Source organism: Penicillium pulvis (genome assembly GCF_028828015.1).
Source record: "Penicillium pulvis strain IBT 33274 chromosome Unknown contig_10_segment0_segment0, whole genome shotgun sequence".
Taxonomy (NCBI): domain Eukaryota; kingdom Fungi; phylum Ascomycota; class Eurotiomycetes; order Eurotiales; family Aspergillaceae; genus Penicillium; species Penicillium pulvis.
Window position 1 is genome coordinate 148,603 of NW_026643071.1, and position 17,699 is coordinate 166,301.

General features: G+C 49.5%; 12 protein-coding genes across 12 annotated transcripts; 4 read left to right on the forward strand and 8 right to left on the reverse strand.

The window, feature by feature from the left end:
- Nucleotides 1-5: 5 nt before the first annotated feature.
- On the reverse strand, nucleotides 6-386 carry N7503_000067 (uncharacterized protein; the record flags this gene model as incomplete). The annotated part of the gene is made up of 1 exon (XM_057059628.1): nucleotides 6-386. The coding sequence occupies one exon, from the start codon at nucleotides 384-386 to the stop codon at nucleotides 6-8; it is 381 nt and encodes a 126-aa protein (XP_056926551.1).
- A 271-nt stretch (nucleotides 387-657) lies between these two features.
- Nucleotides 658-941, reverse strand: N7503_000068 (uncharacterized protein; the record flags this gene model as incomplete). The annotated part of the gene is made up of 2 exons (XM_057059629.1): nucleotides 658-831; nucleotides 858-941. 2 exons carry the CDS (start codon nucleotides 939-941, stop codon nucleotides 658-660), a joined length of 258 nt encoding a protein of 85 aa, XP_056926552.1.
- Nucleotides 942-1,559: 618 nt separating this feature from the next.
- Nucleotides 1,560-2,627, forward strand: N7503_000069 (Ldh family oxidoreductase; the record flags this gene model as incomplete). The annotated part of the gene is made up of 1 exon (XM_057059630.1): nucleotides 1,560-2,627. The coding sequence occupies one exon, from the start codon at nucleotides 1,560-1,562 to the stop codon at nucleotides 2,625-2,627; it is 1,068 nt and encodes a 355-aa protein (XP_056926553.1).
- Nucleotides 2,628-2,802: 175 nt separating this feature from the next.
- Nucleotides 2,803-4,331, reverse strand: mcsA (putative citrate synthase Cit1; the record flags this gene model as incomplete). Its single annotated transcript, XM_057059631.1, has 3 exons — nucleotides 2,803-3,006; nucleotides 3,060-4,205; nucleotides 4,284-4,331. The coding sequence occupies 3 exons, from the start codon at nucleotides 4,329-4,331 to the stop codon at nucleotides 2,803-2,805; spliced, it is 1,398 nt and encodes a 465-aa protein (XP_056926554.1).
- A 384-nt stretch (nucleotides 4,332-4,715) lies between these two features.
- On the reverse strand, nucleotides 4,716-6,305 carry N7503_000071 (uncharacterized protein; the record flags this gene model as incomplete). The annotated part of the gene is made up of 4 exons (XM_057059632.1): nucleotides 4,716-5,047; nucleotides 5,097-5,212; nucleotides 5,274-5,857; nucleotides 5,916-6,305. 4 exons carry the CDS (start codon nucleotides 6,303-6,305, stop codon nucleotides 4,716-4,718), a joined length of 1,422 nt encoding a protein of 473 aa, XP_056926555.1.
- Nucleotides 6,306-6,583: 278 nt separating this feature from the next.
- N7503_000072 (uncharacterized protein) lies at nucleotides 6,584-6,980 on the forward strand (the record flags this gene model as incomplete). The annotated part of the gene is made up of 2 exons (XM_057059633.1): nucleotides 6,584-6,850; nucleotides 6,900-6,980. The coding sequence occupies 2 exons, from the start codon at nucleotides 6,584-6,586 to the stop codon at nucleotides 6,978-6,980; spliced, it is 348 nt and encodes a 115-aa protein (XP_056926556.1).
- A 159-nt stretch (nucleotides 6,981-7,139) lies between these two features.
- On the reverse strand, nucleotides 7,140-7,724 carry N7503_000073 (cupin domain-containing protein; the record flags this gene model as incomplete). Its single annotated transcript, XM_057059634.1, has 1 exon — nucleotides 7,140-7,724. The coding sequence occupies one exon, from the start codon at nucleotides 7,722-7,724 to the stop codon at nucleotides 7,140-7,142; it is 585 nt and encodes a 194-aa protein (XP_056926557.1).
- A 1,696-nt stretch (nucleotides 7,725-9,420) lies between these two features.
- On the forward strand, nucleotides 9,421-11,224 carry N7503_000074 (alpha-amylase; the record flags this gene model as incomplete). Its single annotated transcript, XM_057059635.1, has 6 exons — nucleotides 9,421-9,769; nucleotides 9,821-10,416; nucleotides 10,465-10,488; nucleotides 10,627-10,849; nucleotides 10,896-11,148; nucleotides 11,200-11,224. The coding sequence occupies 6 exons, from the start codon at nucleotides 9,421-9,423 to the stop codon at nucleotides 11,222-11,224; spliced, it is 1,470 nt and encodes a 489-aa protein (XP_056926558.1).
- A 184-nt stretch (nucleotides 11,225-11,408) lies between these two features.
- Nucleotides 11,409-12,374, reverse strand: N7503_000075 (putative FHA domain protein SNIP1; the record flags this gene model as incomplete). Its single annotated transcript, XM_057059636.1, has 1 exon — nucleotides 11,409-12,374. One exon carries the CDS (start codon nucleotides 12,372-12,374, stop codon nucleotides 11,409-11,411), a length of 966 nt encoding a protein of 321 aa, XP_056926559.1.
- Nucleotides 12,375-12,801: 427 nt separating this feature from the next.
- N7503_000076 (iron-containing alcohol dehydrogenase) lies at nucleotides 12,802-14,155 on the reverse strand (the record flags this gene model as incomplete). Its single annotated transcript, XM_057059637.1, has 3 exons — nucleotides 12,802-13,173; nucleotides 13,239-13,745; nucleotides 13,802-14,155. 3 exons carry the CDS (start codon nucleotides 14,153-14,155, stop codon nucleotides 12,802-12,804), a joined length of 1,233 nt encoding a protein of 410 aa, XP_056926560.1.
- Nucleotides 14,156-14,470: 315 nt separating this feature from the next.
- N7503_000077 (uncharacterized protein) lies at nucleotides 14,471-14,800 on the reverse strand. Its single transcript, XM_057059638.1, has 2 exons — nucleotides 14,711-14,800; nucleotides 14,471-14,647 (listed from the first exon to the last, which is right to left on the reverse strand). Exons 1-2 carry the CDS (start codon nucleotides 14,793-14,795, stop codon nucleotides 14,544-14,546), a joined length of 189 nt encoding a protein of 62 aa, XP_056926561.1. The 5' UTR covers nucleotides 14,796-14,800; the 3' UTR covers nucleotides 14,471-14,543.
- Nucleotides 14,801-15,681: 881 nt separating this feature from the next.
- N7503_000078 (glutamyl-tRNA(Gln) amidotransferase subunit PET112) lies at nucleotides 15,682-17,526 on the forward strand (the record flags this gene model as incomplete). Its single annotated transcript, XM_057059639.1, has 3 exons — nucleotides 15,682-15,961; nucleotides 16,019-16,237; nucleotides 16,295-17,526. The coding sequence occupies 3 exons, from the start codon at nucleotides 15,682-15,684 to the stop codon at nucleotides 17,524-17,526; spliced, it is 1,731 nt and encodes a 576-aa protein (XP_056926562.1).
- Nucleotides 17,527-17,699: the final 173 nt, after the last annotated feature.

Genomic DNA, 17,699 nt, shown 5'->3' on the forward strand with positions numbered 1-17,699 from the left:
CTAGATTAAATCCTGTAGTTTGACTGAATTACAACACCACAACCTTGGATCTCCCCGTTTGCCCTCTTCCGCATATTCTCTTCGATAATGTCCTTGTTCTCCTCATAGTGCCTCCTAATTTCATCCTTTTGCTCTGTTGTAAAGCGGCGTGGTAGTATGGAAGCATCTGGTGCCAACCACTGCTCTTGAGGTATCAAGGTTCCATCGGAGTTGCGGAAGCGAACTTCCCGCTCCTCATTATATGGAGAAAGATCAAGAAGCGCCTTGATAAGTCGAGGCGGTAGACCGACAGCATCAATAACTTCACTTTCGAGGTTGACAGAGCGCAAAACACCATCAGTGCCCAGTTCCAGGCGGCCTAATGGGTTCCTATGCAACTTCTGCATAGTAGCGCTTAATTCCTTTTGATCTGGATGGTTTCCCGGGTCTACCCCATAGTGGGTATGAGTAGAAGAAGCAGTACAAGACATAACGTGTGATGTCCGATTATTTTGCTATTGTTGAGCCACTGTTTTGTAGAAAGTATTCAGGAAGTAAATTCACGGAGTCTCTCGAATTAGTTTCACGTTAGGCGCCCAGCAAAGTGCGGGGTATGTGACTAATAAGATTCCTGCATTATTGATCAGAACATCCAGTAGCAGCCCTGTCTTCGCACGACTAGTAAACGCCCAACGTTGACTCGGTACTCGAGAGATCAAGCGACCATTTCTCGATGGTATCCGGGTCGGAGCGCTGCGGGTTACTCCGCAAGATATACTCTTTGGCCTCTTGCCCCTTGGCGATAGTGCGCACGGTGAGAATCAATCTGGCGGTTTTGAGTCGGTAGAAGGGCTTGATAGTACAAAAGGATGTCTTACGGACCAGATGCATATAGATGCAAAACTCCAGCGGATGTTGCCATAATTAATAATTCCCTCAATCACAAAGATCAACTGATCCATGTCAGATTTAGCCAATAGTCTTCGAGTTCAATGACAAAGTCCCTCAAAGGTCATATCTTTTGTTGCTGATACAGCCGAGCCCGACGGGAGCGGGACAACTCGCAGCCCAGGCGAGCAGGAACGCTTGGTGCTTGATCCATTGATTTTATCAAGAGTACTTCAAGCTAACATTTCATCCACTTGCTGAAATGGACAAGATAGAAATCAGTGGCCAGTGGGTGTTCGGTGTTAAAAGGTGGATGGATCATGTCGAAGGGCAGCGCAGAGCGTAAGGCCAGACAGGCGAGCTCATACCGGGAAACCTAGACTAGACCACTGTATCGATATATGCCTCATATCGCGAATCACCCTGGAGCACTTCTATCAGAGTTGCAGATGTAGATGGTTTAGTATGTATGAATATCTGGGGAATACATCCAGCCCAGAAACCACGGCGTAGCTACCAGAATCCACGGTCGGGAGCAACTCCGTCTATCGGGACACATCCGCTTTCTAGCACTATAAAGCCAAAACCATCACTCCACAAAAATAAAATCTACCAGACCATCAAATTTTAAAGCTCAAGATCCGAAGGTTCAAACTGAATCCCTCAACCTTGGAAGAACTATCAATTCCAACATGTCACAACTACACCTCATAAACCCAACCGACCTCCAAGACTTCGTCATCAAAATTCTCATCGCAAATGGCACTTCCAGCACACACGCAGACATAGTCTCCAAATGCCTTGTCTCGGCTGATCTCCGTGGGGTAGACACCCACGGCAGCAATCGAATCCCCTCCTACATGGAGCGAATCCGACAAAAGGCACTCGACGCCTCTGCACTCCCCACATTGGAACAAAAAACGCCCGTCGCAGCTCAAGTCAACGGCCACAATGGCTTCGGTTTTGTCGCTGCTCATATGGCCATGGAGCGCGCGATTGAGATGGCACAGACTTTCGGCATGGGAATGGTCTCGGTCAAACACTCGAATCATTTCGGGATGTCCGCTTGGCTCGTTAAGCAAGCGCTCGAAGCGGGGATGATGTCGCTTGTTTTCACGAATAGTTCGCCTGCGTTACCAGTCTGGGGAGGCCGGGAGAAATTGATGGGAGTTTCACCGATTGCATGTGGGGCTCCGAGTGGAGACGGAACGAGGCCGTTCATTTTGGATATGGCGCCTTCCATTGCGGCTCGAGGAAAGATTTACAAGGCATTGAGGAGGGGGGAGAAGATTCCCGATGATTGGGCACTAGATAAAGATGGGAATCGGACGGATGATCCGGCGAAGGCGCTTGAGGGCGTGATGTTGCCTATGGGGGGACCGAAGGGGTCTGCGTTGTCGATCATGATGGACGTGTTCTCGGGCGTGTTCTCTGGGGCGGCATTTGCGGGACATGTTACTAACCCTTATGATCCGTCGAAGCCGGCTGATGTTGGGCATTTCATTGTCGCTATCAAGCCGGATTTGTTCATGAGTATGGAGGACTTTCAGGGGCGTATGGATTATCTGTATAAAAGAGTTGTAGAGACGGAAAAGATGGCCGGTGTGGAGAGGATCTATTTCCCTGGAGAATTGGAGATAATCACCGAGGAGAAGAGATTGGTGGAGGGGATTCCTTTTGCAGAGGCCGAGATTGCAAGCTTGAATAAGGAGGCCGATCTAGTTGGCGTTGAACATTTGAAAGTGCAGACTAATGAATGAATCATACCTGGAGCATTCTTAATAAATTCGATAGACAATTCATTTGCATGCTATTCTATGTCTATCTATAAATCGCACTCTTTTCTCAAACCAAAGAAAAAATCCATTTAGGCTCGCTGACGCCTTTCATAATTCGAATCAAACCGTTGCCCGTAAGTGACACGCTTGTCATAAATTATTTTTTCAAGAGACCCAAAAGGTTGATGCTCTTAGGGCGCTCAATGGGCATACCCAAGGCACGGTCCCAAATAAGTTGGACAAGAGGTCCCAGAGCACGACTCACACCAAAGGTCACGGTGTAGTATAGGGGTTGCTGGAAGCCGTAGTGGTGGAAGAGAACACCGGAGGCGGCATCCACGTTGGGATGGGGGTTCTTGGTCTGCAAGAATAGTCAGTGATGGTGTACGAATGATATTTAACAGGACAACATACCTTGCCATGCTCAGTCAGTACACTGGGTGCGATCTCAGAGTTCTTCTTGACCAATTGGAACACCGGGTTGGCAAGGACATCGGGGCGGGTATCGGCAAAGTCCATCAGTGCCTGGAAACGGGGGTCGGGCTTGCGGAGAACACCATGCCCATAGCCGGGAACGACACGACCGGACTTGAGAGTGGTCCAGAGGTAGTTACGAACATCCTCATCGGTGAATTTAGTGCCAATCTTCTCCTGCATCGCCAGAATCCAGCGCAGGACCTCCTGGGCTGCTAGTCCGTGCAGCGGACCGGCAAGACCCAGCAAACCAGCACTGTAGCTAAGGAAGGGATCGCTCAGAGCACTTCCAACCAAGTGTGTTGCGTGAGCAGAGACGTTACCACCCTCGTGGTCACCGTGCAGAGCGAGGTACAGACGGAGCAAGTCGTGGAAGTCCTCGTGCTCCTTGCCGCCCTTGCCCAGCAACTCAGCAAAGTTGTATGACCAATCCTGAGCCACATCAAGCTTCTGGTTTCCAACGAGATCAATCTCATCGGGACGGAAGACCAGAGCCGCGACACGGGGAATCTTCGCGAGTAGCGAGATACTGTCGTCGAAAGTAGGCTCCCAGTAGTCTGCCTTGTTAAGACCCTTCTCGTAAGCCTGGGCAAATTGGGACTCGGTGTTGAGTGCGGCGACCGCAATAGACAACTGAGTCATGGGGTGCATGGACTTGGGGAAAGACTTGATCAAGTCCAATATGTGAGGAGGCAAGTGTGACTTCTCTGCGAGCTCCTTGGAGAACGCGCGCACTTGAGAGGTCGAGGGGACCTGGCCTGTCAGGAGCAGCCAGAACATGGCTTCGGGGAGCATCTCTGTTCCTGTTGTGCCCTTGGGAAGCTCGTTCTGACAGTCCTTGATTGTCTTTCCGTGGAAGCGGATACCCTCGTCGGCGTCGAGAACGGAGCCTTCCCACAGCATGGCCTTGAGGCCGCGCATGCCACCAATGACATTGCCCACCTTGACTTCTCCAATAACATCATCGCTCTGGGCCTTGACCTGCTTGAGAAGTTCCCGCTTGGCGGGGATAATTTCTTTCAGAGTGGTCTTCAGGTCCGGCTCCGCGGTCGCATAGCGTCGGGCCGATAACAAGGGGCGCGACGCCTGGCAATTCAGGTCAGCCAAGGAGTCCGGTTGCATTCAATAGTACTCAATGGGATTAGGATATCAGGAAATTCTTACCTGGACTAATTTGGAGGCATGGCGGCTTGTTCTGAAGCTGAGGGCCATTGTGGATTGTTAATGGGTCCGGGGTAGATTGCGGGGCCGCGAGAGAGTGAGATGTGGGGAGTAAAGAAGGAGAGGAGGTTGACGACGATGAAGTCAACTTCAATCTCAACAAGTATGTGCAAGGGGAATATTGAAGGAGAAAAAATAAGAATGAATAGAATAAGAATACGAGTTTCGGTAAGATCGTCCTTTTGTTCGTGACATAGCTGCGTCGGTTGAACGCGGGGGTTCACTACCATGTACACAGCCGAGGCGCCCGAGGCCCGCACGCTACCCATGTGAGGGGTCGGCTACACTATTATGCTATGTTATGCTGTACGTTGCAAAGGCTTTAAAGCTCCAAAATTCAATTTAAATACACTATACAGATGCAAAAAGACATAGCTATGATCGCGCCCGGACAAAAACCCATGTATAATATCCCAGCGTAGACACTGTTGCCACCACCGATGCCAGCGTGATCAACCCACCGGAGATGATGCCTTGTTCAAAGTACCCAATCTTGAATCCCGGCCGCTGATTCGTAGAGGGTAATGGAGAAATAGCTTGCCGCCAGAGTAAGTCAGATTTGACCATATTAGCACCGTCGAGAATAGTCTGCGCCGCCTGTGCTGGGGTCGCAGCCGAGATCAGCTGGGGGCGCGGTCGCTGGAATTGAGCGGTCGAATAGCGAGTTTGCGCATTGTACGGTGTGTTTCGGGGAATCGCCGGTCCAACTAGTGCTTGTTAGTGATTGATCGACCGATAGTTGCCTTAGTGTCATACCTAGCATGTGGGCCGGGACGTGGTTGACCCACGAGATGTCGGCATCGATAAATTGAGTCAAGTATTTGGCCGAGGCTGGCGCCGCAAAGGCATAAGTGGCAGCCAAGGTTTGATTGCTATCATTAATTAGTAAATTATCCTGATCAAATTTATAATTGGGAAGAATGGGGGACTAACAAGTTGACATCAATGGCATCGTCCAAGCTAGTGACGGGATGCACTAGCAAGACCTTCTCATCGATCTTCTTCAGAAGCAAAGAGGAGTTCCGATCTTGGACCTCGACAATTCCCCAGTTGCTTCCAGAAACGAGCACTCGTGCACTTCGGTCCTTGGTGATCGAATCAAGCAATCCCGATCGTCGAGACGAGCCCGATCCTTGCCGAGCCTCACCATTCTCACCAGCAAGATACTTGGATGCATGCTGAATCACTGACTCCACGAAAGGCTTCATCACAAACTCATTTACCAGTACGACATCGGGCGCGTACGGGGATCGACCGCCCAACGCAAAGCGTGCCGCGACAAGTGCCTGCGCGGCTTCAGCGACTTTACCTGTACGATCGACAACCGCGACAGTCCTTGCTGTCGCGGGCGAAAGGATACCACTGGGTGCATCAGAATCGGTCTGGATAACCATCAGTGCTTTGCTTAGGAACGAGCTATCGGGCCGTTGGGTTGTAATGGCAAAAGTATCATGATCCAGCGCATCTGGTAGAATTTGACGTAGAAGAGCAGGCAAAGCCAACATAGTTTGGGGAAGCTATATATTGCATGTATTAGCTTGACTTCATAGACCACGCAGCAATGTATCTACTTACCTCAAGAACGATACAGTTTCCTGCCGCAAGGGCTGCGGTCAAAGCAGATATGACGGAGAAAAACAAAGTATGGACACATGGCACGATATAGACGATACCAGCACTGCGCCAGCCATCCACGTTGTCCCTTCCTTGCGCGATGCGATATTCGACCTCTAGATCTTTCGCGAGGCTCAACGACGTATAGTGCGTGCGAAGCTCCTGCAGGGCCAGTACAACCTCCGCCCGAATTTCCTGCTGTGTATGACCGGAGTCGGCGCGGATCGCATCTTGGATTTCAGCGAGATGCTCAACTAGGGTAGACTGGAGGCGTTGGAACTGTGCTTGGCGGTATCGCGTGTTCTGGGTTCGGCCGTCGATGTTGGCGGTAAGTATGCGTGAGAGATCCATGATCGCGATTTACGTTAATGGTAATTGAGGATGAGAGCTCGAGAAACAAAAAATAGAAAAGATAATACATTTCGACGCGCCCACTTTCCCTAAAGCATACTCTCCAGATTACTTGCTTGTCGGAGCTAAGCTGCTCTCCGAGTCGCATGGCGTTCGGGATGTGGGGGAGAATGCGGGCGGAAACCATGCGGCGCAGAGGAGCTCTCCCTAGCTGAATATCATAGTATTTCCATTGTATACTCATGTTTAATCCACTTCTATCTATCTTCGACTTCATCATGTCGGCGACTACTACTACCACTGCCACCTCTCTGTCGGTCCTGGCCGACTATGAATTACACCACAGCGGTGAAGAGCGGTCTACACCTGCTCCAGCTCCATCCGTGAATACACCACAACCAGCGGACTGGCCAACTGATCACCGCCGCATGCCTGCTTATCGCCCTGCAAACCATAACCTCGACTACAACGAGCGAACGGCAGGCACCAGCGCTGGGGAGTACGTGTTTATTCAAGTCATGCTGCACGGAGTGTGGCTCAACGCGGTATGTCGTATGCTCACTAAGCAGGTCCGATGTACTGACAAATCTATAGACTGCGTCGCGTCTATGGAGATTTACTGGGGGAAGAGTTAATGATAAGATATTTCACTATGAAATTGGAGGAGAATGGTAGTTAACATCAATATGATACTGTATTCTGAGCGGCGAGATTTTTTGTATTGATTTAAAGTCGAATCACCATTCCTAGTCTGATCTCTAGTTTATAACTATACATAATTTAGTTTCCACCTTTCGAGATTGACATCTACTTAGTACAGAAAGACTCAGAGAACTAGGTGCTAGCCCGGACCCCAATACCATCAACAACCTCTCCCAGCTTCTTATCCCCGATAAACATCTCCTGCGCCGGTGCAAGGACATAGAGCATGCGTGCCCACTGCGCCGTCTTTTCTCCAGTAACCGGATCAACGACATCAGGTGTGACATTGCGCCACGCGTGGTTAGTTCCGCGCTGCACAGCGACATCACCTCGCTTCATCAACCTCGTCTCGCCCGAGTCCAGAATAAGCTCAACTTCCCCCTCCAGAACAACACCATAGTCTAGCGAGACGGTGCGGTGCATAGGGCTCGTAGCACCGGGCTGCATATCCACGATTCGGCAGACATTCCCGGTTGAGATGGTAATGCCCGGTGGGCTGTTGAGGTATGCATTGTACTCGGTGATATCGGCATCTTTGTTCAATTGAGCGGGGAAGTGGGAGGATGTGTAGGCAAGGCTAAAATCTGCGCCATCGCCCACGCGCTGAATGGGCATATCTTCGGACAGGGCATCGGAGAAGATTGCTTCGCCAGTGGAGTTGTGGGTGGTGATGAACCGGTTGAGTGAACGAATGTTTTTGGGAGGTCGGTCGGCCATAATGAGTGTGGTGGCTTTGATTGTGACAATGAGGAGCAGTATTTTAGCGATGTGTACTTGATCTATATGATGATCGGGATTCCCCTCATCTCGGGACCACTTTCGACCACATCGGCTGTGGGGAACATGGCGCAGATCTCGGGGCATGGGGTTACAGTCGGCATTTTGTTAACACGAACGGCACTTCTCTTTAGGCAGAGTAAGTTGGTTACTATTCAATGACATTATTGACAGACCCTTGAAAATAATAGCCGGGTTCTAAGGCTGTTGGTAATAGAGTAGAAAGGGAGACGAAAAGTCGACAGCTAACTAAGACAGAATGCAGCGTTCAGGTATCCTCAAGTAAAGAATTGCCACCTATATACTTCATATTGATGAACCCTCGTTATATAAATTCTATAGGAAATTGCATGCCGCTGGGCTATCTCATTGGAAATTGTTAAGGCATAGCCGGATCTCCAGATCTTATGTGATCCAAGATGCAATCTGAGACCCTGACAGAGCCTCTGACCATGTAGACTTTGTGGCAAATCTGCTGCATGGATTGCGACGACAAAGTCAGCTTGACATGGCTTTTGCAACTCCGGTTGCACAATCTCACGGTGTAATTTCACTGGGAAGCTGGCTGTTGAGAGCGAAACGTGCGATAAGCTCTTCACTAGCTATTCGGTGGCAGCGCTGCCGGATTCATTACTCGAGAGGAGTATAAACTCCGGTGGACTGAGTGCATCATAGATAACTAGGTCTCACATCTCCAACCATTGCCTCTATCGTGTAGATGCAGATCGCCAGTTTCGATCGCAACGGGGCCAAGAACTCGAATTAGTTTGACGAGTCGTATCACTCTGCAGCAGGTCCCTTATCTACTCATTTAAAATATGACGCCCCGTTCCCACAAATTACCGGTCATACCAGTCCATCGAGGCTACATAAAGAAGATATCTAATTGGTCAGGTAACAGCTTCGGATCACAGGATCCAAATGCGCTTACCGCAAGTACTTGCACCGGGCCCTTCATATCTCAGAGCTCCAGCCGCTTGGAACCATTTTTAGACACAATGTTTCAAAGCATTGACGAAATGTCGATTTGCTGTCAATATGGTCTCCAGGACTTGTCTACACCTTCTTTTCGTATGGACCTGACTAGCACAATAACCTTGGGAGAGGCGACACGCAACGCCCGACGATCGGTTCATCGTGATGGAACCAAGATAGACAAGCTTTGATGAAATACACGCTTTAGTGTGGTGCTTGAGACCATGGTGGCCAATCATTGGGGAGTTACCAATCCATCAGTATACGTCAGAGTATAATCGCACAGCAGGGGTTGCTAGTGTCACTGTTATCAGTTCTGTCCAGCCCTGCTCTTTGCTTTGATCTCGCATTTGATATATCGTTCATTCAAGAATACTTTACGGATTTTCTGGCTTGTCGCTAAGGACCACTGACGACGTACGGGGCAGAATTGATTTGATCGTCATTAGACGTGGCGACGGGTCAGATGTTGTCTGTTCTCAGCTGTTGTTTGAAAATGAGAAGAAAGGCGAACAGCTGGAAAGAGATTGAAGGTTGAAATTCTTATGCAACTCTGGGAGCCATTGAATAGCCAAGGTTGACAGGCTGACAAAATTTACCTCTAGATAATAATGAATCGGAAAAAACTCGCACGTGGATTGCTCCTCACAATTCCTTGATGATGCAAGGCTTTGAATGGCATGTCCCAGCTGATCAACTCCATTGGAAGCGTCTGCAAAAGGCATTGCCCGGCCTCCGAGATATTGGGGTTGACAAGATGTGGATTCCTCCAGGCTGCAAAGGAATGGACGCATCAGGGATCGGCTACGATCTTTACGATCTGTGGGACTTGGGAGAATTCCATCAAAAAGGGTCTCGAGCAACGCGGTGGGGCCCCAAAGAGCATCTTTTAGAAATGATGCAAACTGCACAAGAAGTTGGGATAGGGATCTGTTGGGACACGATCCTAAACCACAAAGCCGGAGCAGACAGGACCGAAACCTTCCAAGCAACGAAAGTGGACCCCGAAGGTATTTGTGTCCATCGGGTTGGAAAGATGGATCTCACTAATATTGAATTAGATCGAAACGCTGCAATTTCACCACCCGAAGATATCTCTGGTTGGGTTCGATTCGATTTTTCCGGCCGCAAAGGGAAGTATAGTTCTATGAAATATCATTATCAGCATTTCAACGGTGTCGATTGGAACGAGAACCGGAAGGAAACTGCGATCTATAAGATTGCCGGAGCTCGGAAAGACTGGGCCAAGGATGTGAGTGATGAGCACGGTAACTATGACTATCTGATGTTTGCCAATCTGGATCACACCAACCCGGAGGTCCGGGCCGATATCTTTAAATGGTCGGAATGGATTGGAACTGAACTACCAATCAGCGGCATGCGAATTGATGCAGCTAAACATTACTCTGCCGCATTTCAGAGGGACTTTGTTAATCATCTAAGACGCACGGTTGGGGCTAACTACTTTCTTGTCGGAGAATACTGGAGGGGGGAGGTAAACCTTCTTCTGAGATACCTCCAAGTTATGAACTATGAAATCTCTTTGTTTGATGTACCACTCCTGGGCCGTTTTGCAGTTACTTCACAGACCGAAGGGGCCGATCTGCGAAAAATGTTCAAAGGCACATTAGTGGAGCGAAGTCCCAAGCATGCAGTAGTAAGGCACCACACTCCTATGACATCAATTCATACTAAACAATGACAGACATTCGTGGGCAACCATGACACGGTAAGTTCCAGAGATCGAGGCTCCTTATTAGATCATGATCTGATGGCAACATTGAAAAGCAACCTGGCCAATCTTTAGAGGTATATTGAGTGGTGATCCGCGTTGACACATTTGAAAGTCACTAACGATACCGGACAGACAATCATCATACCATTCTTCAAGCCAATAGCCTACGGCTTGATTCTGCTTCGAAGTCAAGGCCAGCCATGCGTGTTCTATGGAGACTTGTACGGCCTCCGAGGTGGTCCAGCATCTCTTTTTCGACCCGCATGCTCGGGCAAGCTCCCGATCCTGATGCAAGCTCGCAAGCTTTACGCCTATGGAGAACAGCGCGACTACTTCGACAAGCGACATTGCATAGGTAAGTCTTGTTCCATGGTAGAGGTCACTATACTGAGCATTGAAAGGTTTTGTGCGCTACGGCACTGTCCACTACCCATGGGGCCTCGCCTGTATTATTAGCAACACAGTTGCAACCTACAAGCGCATGTATGTCGGCGTTAAGCACATGGGAGAGGAATGGACGGATATATTAGACTGGTGCATTGAGACAGTCGTCATCGACCATCGTGGATATGGGATCTTTCCAGTTGCTGCAAAGAGTATCAGTGTTTGGGTTAATGATAAGGCCAAGGGAAGAAAGAGCCTCGCTCGGCCTTTGTGAGTTGACCAATCGGCTTTGCTTGGACGTGAAACTAATGATTGTTCCAGCGATACTGATATCTATGATCTTTGAATGGATGGGCGTAGGTTATAATTTAGTTAATCATGCAATAAAATATCATGCCATTGGATATCTAGGCACAGTGTTTTTAATGTAGAGCATTGGGAATCTCAATGGATCTGCAAACACCAGGTGGATAGGTGTGTCGTTCTGTAGGTTTATTTTCGATCTTTTGGAATATGTGCTTCGAGATGGATCATTTCGGTAACATGAGCACATATTCGCGGGTGCTGGTACCGAATCCCAGCACGTCTTTGTCCATCACTTCAACATAACGGCCGGCAGGAATGGGTTCCTTATTCACAGTAGACCCATTAGAACTCTCGAGGTCAAGCAGATACGGCTTGACCTTTCCGATGCGATCGCCATATTCATTTCGTTTCTCCACATATCGAAACTGGAGCGCAGCGTGCTGCTTTGAGCAACTGGGGTGATCCAGAGGAAAGTCGACCACAGCCCTTTCACGACCGATCAACCAGCAACTCCGCTCGCTCAGCTCAACCATTTCCAACAAATCGTCTCCCTTAAACACGTAAAGTCGCCAGGGTTCCTTGGCTGGTGGCTTGCGAGCCTCTGGGGGTTCGTGGTACTTCAACACAATTCCTTCGCCACCTTCGACTTGTACTGTATTGGTTTCGGCTGCGAGGCGACCGCTATTCTTGTAATTTGGCTTTTGCTTCTCTGGTGGAGGGGCGTCGCCGGATTGTACTAGTTCGCCTGTGAATGCATCGGATTGTGATGGTAGAGGGCCGCTTCGTTGTAATGCGCGTTGTGGGCTGCGTGATGGTCGTGGGGAGCGCGATCGGAGACGGGGGCTGCGATGTCTTCTGGAAGATCTTTCTCCGTCTCGATCACGGTCGTCACGGTGTCGGTGGCTTCGGTGGCTGCGTTTTCGGCGGCGCTCGTCTGCGGAGCTTGTGGATCGTTCTCTGCGTTCTCGTTGTCGTCGGCCACGGTCATCGCGGGTCCTTCTATCCCCTGATCTGCTGCGAGATGACCTTCGCCGCGGGCTTTCTTTGCGAGAGCTTTCACGGTCATCATCTTGTCGGCGCGAGCTCCTTGGCTCTTTGTTCCGATCGTCTCGTCGTCGGCCGGGGCTTCGATCTGGGGATTGAGAAAGTGTGCGCCTGCGCTCACGTTGACCGTCTTGTGAGCCGGCCATTCTGCAAAGGTATAAGAATTGAATATGGCAGAGAGAATACAAAGCGTGAGGCGGGAGCTCTCTGCGGATAAAATCCGCAGACTACAGCTCGGACGGCACGTGACCCATACAACTGAATTACCCTCTAGGATCGGATGGTTTGAGAGTATTCGGCTTTATTCCGCTTGTCACTAATAGGGGGTTTTTGTCTTGTATTGGCTTTTTCTACAAAGTCGCCCTTCCAATCTCTGGTGGAAAAGTTGACCAGGACAGTTCCCACGAGCCTATGATGTCATTTCACTCTACATATGACATGGGTTGGGAAAATATACATACATACAGTATATGTATCAGCGAGAGATACAAGCATGCAGCGTTTTCGCTGGCAATAGCTATGTACCAGTCTTATTGATATGTAATTGATTCCTGATCAAAGATTCTTTTCGCATTAGACAACCATCTCGAGGATTTCCAGCACCTGTGACTTCTCCTTCAGAGGCACTGGATTTGATTGACACCACCGATCGTGTAAACTGTGCGCCGCCAATCCGTCAAGTTTATCGCGACCAACTCGCACATCGCTCAAAGACCGCGGCATTCCAAGTTCGCGAATGATAGCGTCTAAGATATCCCCCAGGTCCGACTGTTCTACACTCAGCGAGCGAGTTTGGAGCAGTTCCAAAACAACAGGATCGCGAACCAAAAAGTCACGCACGATCGCTTGGCGCTCTCGATTGGCGTTATGTGCAGCATTGAACTTGCAAACGGCAGGTAGGAGAATACAGCTAGTCTCGCCATGACCAACGCCCAGTGGTCCAAGCTAATCACAACAGTCAACTTGGGATTCTCGTCAATCAATAGAATAAAGTACGTGGATATACTTACCTGGTGACCAATACCATGACTAGCTCCAAGTTCTACCGACCCACTTGTACAGGCTGCCATTGCGTCCACCGAGCCAAGCTGGCATTGGAGGTAGGCGTCGTCATTGGCGCGATTTTGCTTGCACTGCAGTAGACCAGGGACCAACCGGCCTAGTGCCCTTTGTGCCAAATCATCTGATTCCGGTGTTACACCAACAATCGCGCAGAGCGTCTCAACACAATGATCGACAGCACGCACTCCTGTGCTGAGCCATATCGAGTCGGGTGTTGATTGTGCCAATCTTGGGTCCAGGATGATGAGCTGTGGGCCACGTAGAGGTGCCTGAAAGCTAAACTTGCGGCGCGATCGGTCATCCGTGCCACCGGCGAAGTTCGAGTACTCTCCAGCTGAAAGAGAGGTCGGGATAGAGATGATAGGGACCGTAGGAGCATTTATTTGAGCGCGTTTATTGGGACCTTCAGCTAAGGTTTCGAGATCCCCAGCGATATGAACTTGATTTGCCAGAGCCTATGGGTTGTCAGCACATCGATGTAGACAAAGAAGAAATCCTGATATGCACAAACCAGAGCAATAATCTTTGCACCATCAGTCAAACTGCCAGCCCCAAGTGTAATGATCAGATCCGCCTGCACATTCCGTGCATCGTCAACAATTTCCAGCACTTCTGACCACAGTGTGTGGCTCTGCATTCCGATGCGGCACCCCACGACATTTTCCGAGCCCAATGCATGCGTGAGGCGGTCAAGCGCATCGGTGTTACGCGACAATGATCCCGAACAGATCACATACACCCGAGAGGCTTGAAATGTCTCCGAAACGTGGCGAGCTGCAGCGGCGGGGAAGTCAATCCCATAGGAAAGTAGAGGACGTTCGCGACCCGCGAATGCTGGACGAACGGTCTCTGATTTCTCGGCCATCTTGCTCACTGGACTGAGTTAAACCTTTGGATTTGAGTATTCTCCAAAGATCCCTGACGTGCAGATGAGTTATACCAGCTTCTCCATGTGGAGATGTGGGGCTGACCATGCCTGCCTAAAGAGGTAGCTTCTGGTGGGGCTTGGATGACCATAGACCACCTTATTCTTGGAAGTATAGCTTCTTTTGCCACTGTTTCTTTTATAATCCACTACAAGACCTTGCTAAAATTCGGAGAAGATTGATTGATTGATTGACGATTTGCCAACTGACTCGAGGTATATGCAATCAATGTAGACAGAAAAACAAATGATATCGTAACGAATACAGAACACATGCTAACATCAAAGCTGTTCTTCGAAGCCCGCTTCGAAACCTCCAGTCCAGCGCTTAATAGTTGGGGATACAGACACCGGCGTTCCACTCAGTGGCGCCGACACATTGCCAGCCATCGCAGCAAGGGTCGCCACCGGAAGTGCAGGCAACATCGTAGTCTAGAGAAAAGACAGTCAGCCGAAATCATTGTTGAATCATGGTCCTCTAGAATAACAACATACTTGCGACGCAGGATCGCTTCTCGAATTGAGCATTGGCAACGGCGCCGAGTGCAGCGAGGGAGATGATGATGTTGATGAAATGCATTTTGATGAGAACGTGGATTGATCGGTAGATCGGGTTGTTGTTTTTTTGATTAATTGGTAAAAGTAATGATTGATGGTTGATGATACATATTCTGAGGAAGTTACCGGCTATTTATCTCAATACCAGATCATCATGAAGACCCTGGAGCCACCCTAGTGGCGTTGGGGTCTATATCAGATTTCCTATTTAGGCATCTAGATCTCAGGTTTCAGGATCGTTGTTTTGCCCCAGTAATTATACTAGAGCTTCCCTAGTATAGCAGGTGGTGGAAAAGAAATGCAATCTTACTACCCAAGATGGATATAACGTGTGGTATTGTTTCCTAGCTAGGGTGGATAGGCTCTTGATAAAAACTTGGCTTTCATGAAAATGGTGTCCACAATCATCCACAAAGTTCACAATACAATTATAGTACTATTCATAATCATCTAGAACGCTTTTGGTGTGCTGAATGTTGGTATACTACTTCTATGGTTCTTCGGTACCGGGTTTTGTTATGAACAAAGCACATCATGCGATGCCAAATGTTGCCGATCACCGTGTGAGAGCACCCTACTTAAACCAAGCCCTATATAGTATTTGATCGGCGGACGATACCGCCTTGTCTCCTCCCAGCGCTATTTTGCACCTAATTCCCATGGATGTGGCTCTATGTACCTTTCTTGGTGACCACAGTTAGTTGATCAAAATTGAAGCTTTTTTTGTTCTTCCAGTTTTTGATAAAAAGGGATGCTCATGAATCTTTATCCATAGATGCACATTTGTGGGCTGGACGATACAGAGAGTCCGGAGGCCCAGCAACTATCAGCCCGATCGGCAGATTAGCTCCATCCCGCTCGGATTCCGCTTTCTCTCTTCAACCTGATCCTCTTTGCAGCTCGTCTTCATGCTTCGGCCATGGCTCAGCAGCGGCGCGGTCCGCGCTCTCTCCAGGGCCCCTCGGTTATCATGGCCATTGTTGATTTCTCGCAATAATTTCTCCTCCGCTTCCAACCTCCAAATAGACCGCGTTCCTCTCCGCAAACAACTCAAGCAGGATGCCAAGAGCCTCAAGGCCCAGAAGAAGCAGCGCAAGGAGAACGAGGAGGCCTCAAGACAAGAATGGGAGCTCACTGTTGGCGTGGAGATCCACGCGCAATTGGACACAGCTGCAAAGCTTTTCTCCAGTATGTCTACAAAAAGTCTTTGCTTGCGTCGCTAACACACGATGTTTTCCTCAACAGGAGCGGCCACATCTACTAGCGCTACCCCGAACTCCAATGTCGCTTTGTTCGACCTGGCATTTCCAGGTAGCCAACCGAAATTCCAAGCTGCCACTCTCCTTCCTGCCCTTCGCGCCGCAATTGCCTTGAACTGCCAAATTCAACCGGTCAGCCGGTTTGACCGGAAACATTACTTCTACCAAGACCAGCCCTCCGGGTACCAGATTACACAATACTACGGTGAGCTTAGCTCCTTCATTGACTTCACCAGGATCAAGCCTCGCTAACACAACACAGAGCCATTCGCGCGCAATGGTTATATCGATCTATTTGACTACGACGGGATCGCACCGGAGGATGGAGAGCGGGTTCGCATAGATATCCAACAAGTCCAGTTAGAACAGGATACCGCTAAATCACAGGAATATCCCGGCCCAACTTCAACGCAACTCCTCGATTTCAACCGTGTGTCGCATCCCCTCATTGAGATTATCACTTTACCCCAGATCCATTCTCCCGCCACAGCGGCGGCCTGCGTTCGAAAATTACAGTCCATTTTACAAGCATGCGGAGCCGTGACGACCGGTATGGAATTGGGTGGCCTCCGTGCCGACATCAATGTCTCGATCCGACGACGGAGCGAGGTACTCGGTGGCCTAGGCCAGCGGACTGAGATCAAGAATCTCAGCAGTTTCAAGGCAGTTGAGGATGCTATCATTGCGGAGAAAAATCGCCAAATCGCGGTGCTGGAGAGTGGTGGCAAAGTCTTGGGTGAGACACGTGGATGGACGATTGGTAGCACCGAGACCCATCTTCTTCGAGGCAAAGAGGGTGCTGTTGATTATCGCTACATGCCAGATCCGGATATTCCCCCGCTGGTTATTGGCGAAGATCTAATCAATCGCCTACAAGAAAGTCTTCCCATGGCTCCCGATACATTACTTCTGCAGCTTATCGGGCCGGAATACGGTCTCCCGCTCGAAGACGCCAAACCGTTGATCGAACTGGATGGCGGCGCTCGTCTCGAGTACTATCAAGATGTGGTAGATATTCTCCACAAGAACGGTCTAGATAAGCCCACAAAAGCGGTTCTCGCGCGAATGGCGGGTAACTGGGTCCTCCACGAATTGGGTGGTCTTTTAACCAAAGCAGACCAAACCTGGCACGCGGACATTGTGCCGGCACAGTCGCTGGCGGACCTCATCGACCATCTTCAACGGGGCCTTGTCACTGGACCTACGGCTAAACAAGTCCTCGCCTCTATTTTCGACGGAGATCGTCGGCCAGTGCCACAGCTGCTAGAAGAAGACAACCTTCTACTCCGGCCTTTGTCGCGTGAGGAATATATCTCACTAGCAGAATCCGCAATTGCTCTGAACCCGAAAATGGTGGAGCAGATCCGTGGTAAACAACTGGGGAAATTAGGCTGGTTTGTAGGACAGATGATGCGAATGGGCGAAAAAGGTCGTGTGGAAGCGCCCAAGGCTGAGATGATTCTCCGCGAGCTTATCCTAGGAGAAAAGGCATAGTCCCAGGGTATGGACCCGATGTACTAGTATATATCTAATTAAGGTTGCCAGCAGCCAATGATACCCTGCATTTCTGAATCATCTTTGTAGTGATCTTGAGATTGTAAAATTTTATTTTCTCGACGCTATGCAGCAATAATCACAAGAGACAACAATCGCAAAATGGGGTATTA

What these genes read in the sequence shown, in the direction of transcription:
- N7503_000077 (XM_057059638.1), bottom strand. Translation starts at nt 14,795, where the DNA reads ATGCATTTCATCAACATCATCATCTCCCTCGCTGCACTCGGCGCCGTT. An exon ending in GAAGCGATCCTGCGTCGCAA is followed by an intron (nt 14,648 to 14,710) that starts GTATGTTGTTAT and finishes TCTTTTCTCTAG; the next exon opens with ACTACGATGTTGCCTGCACT.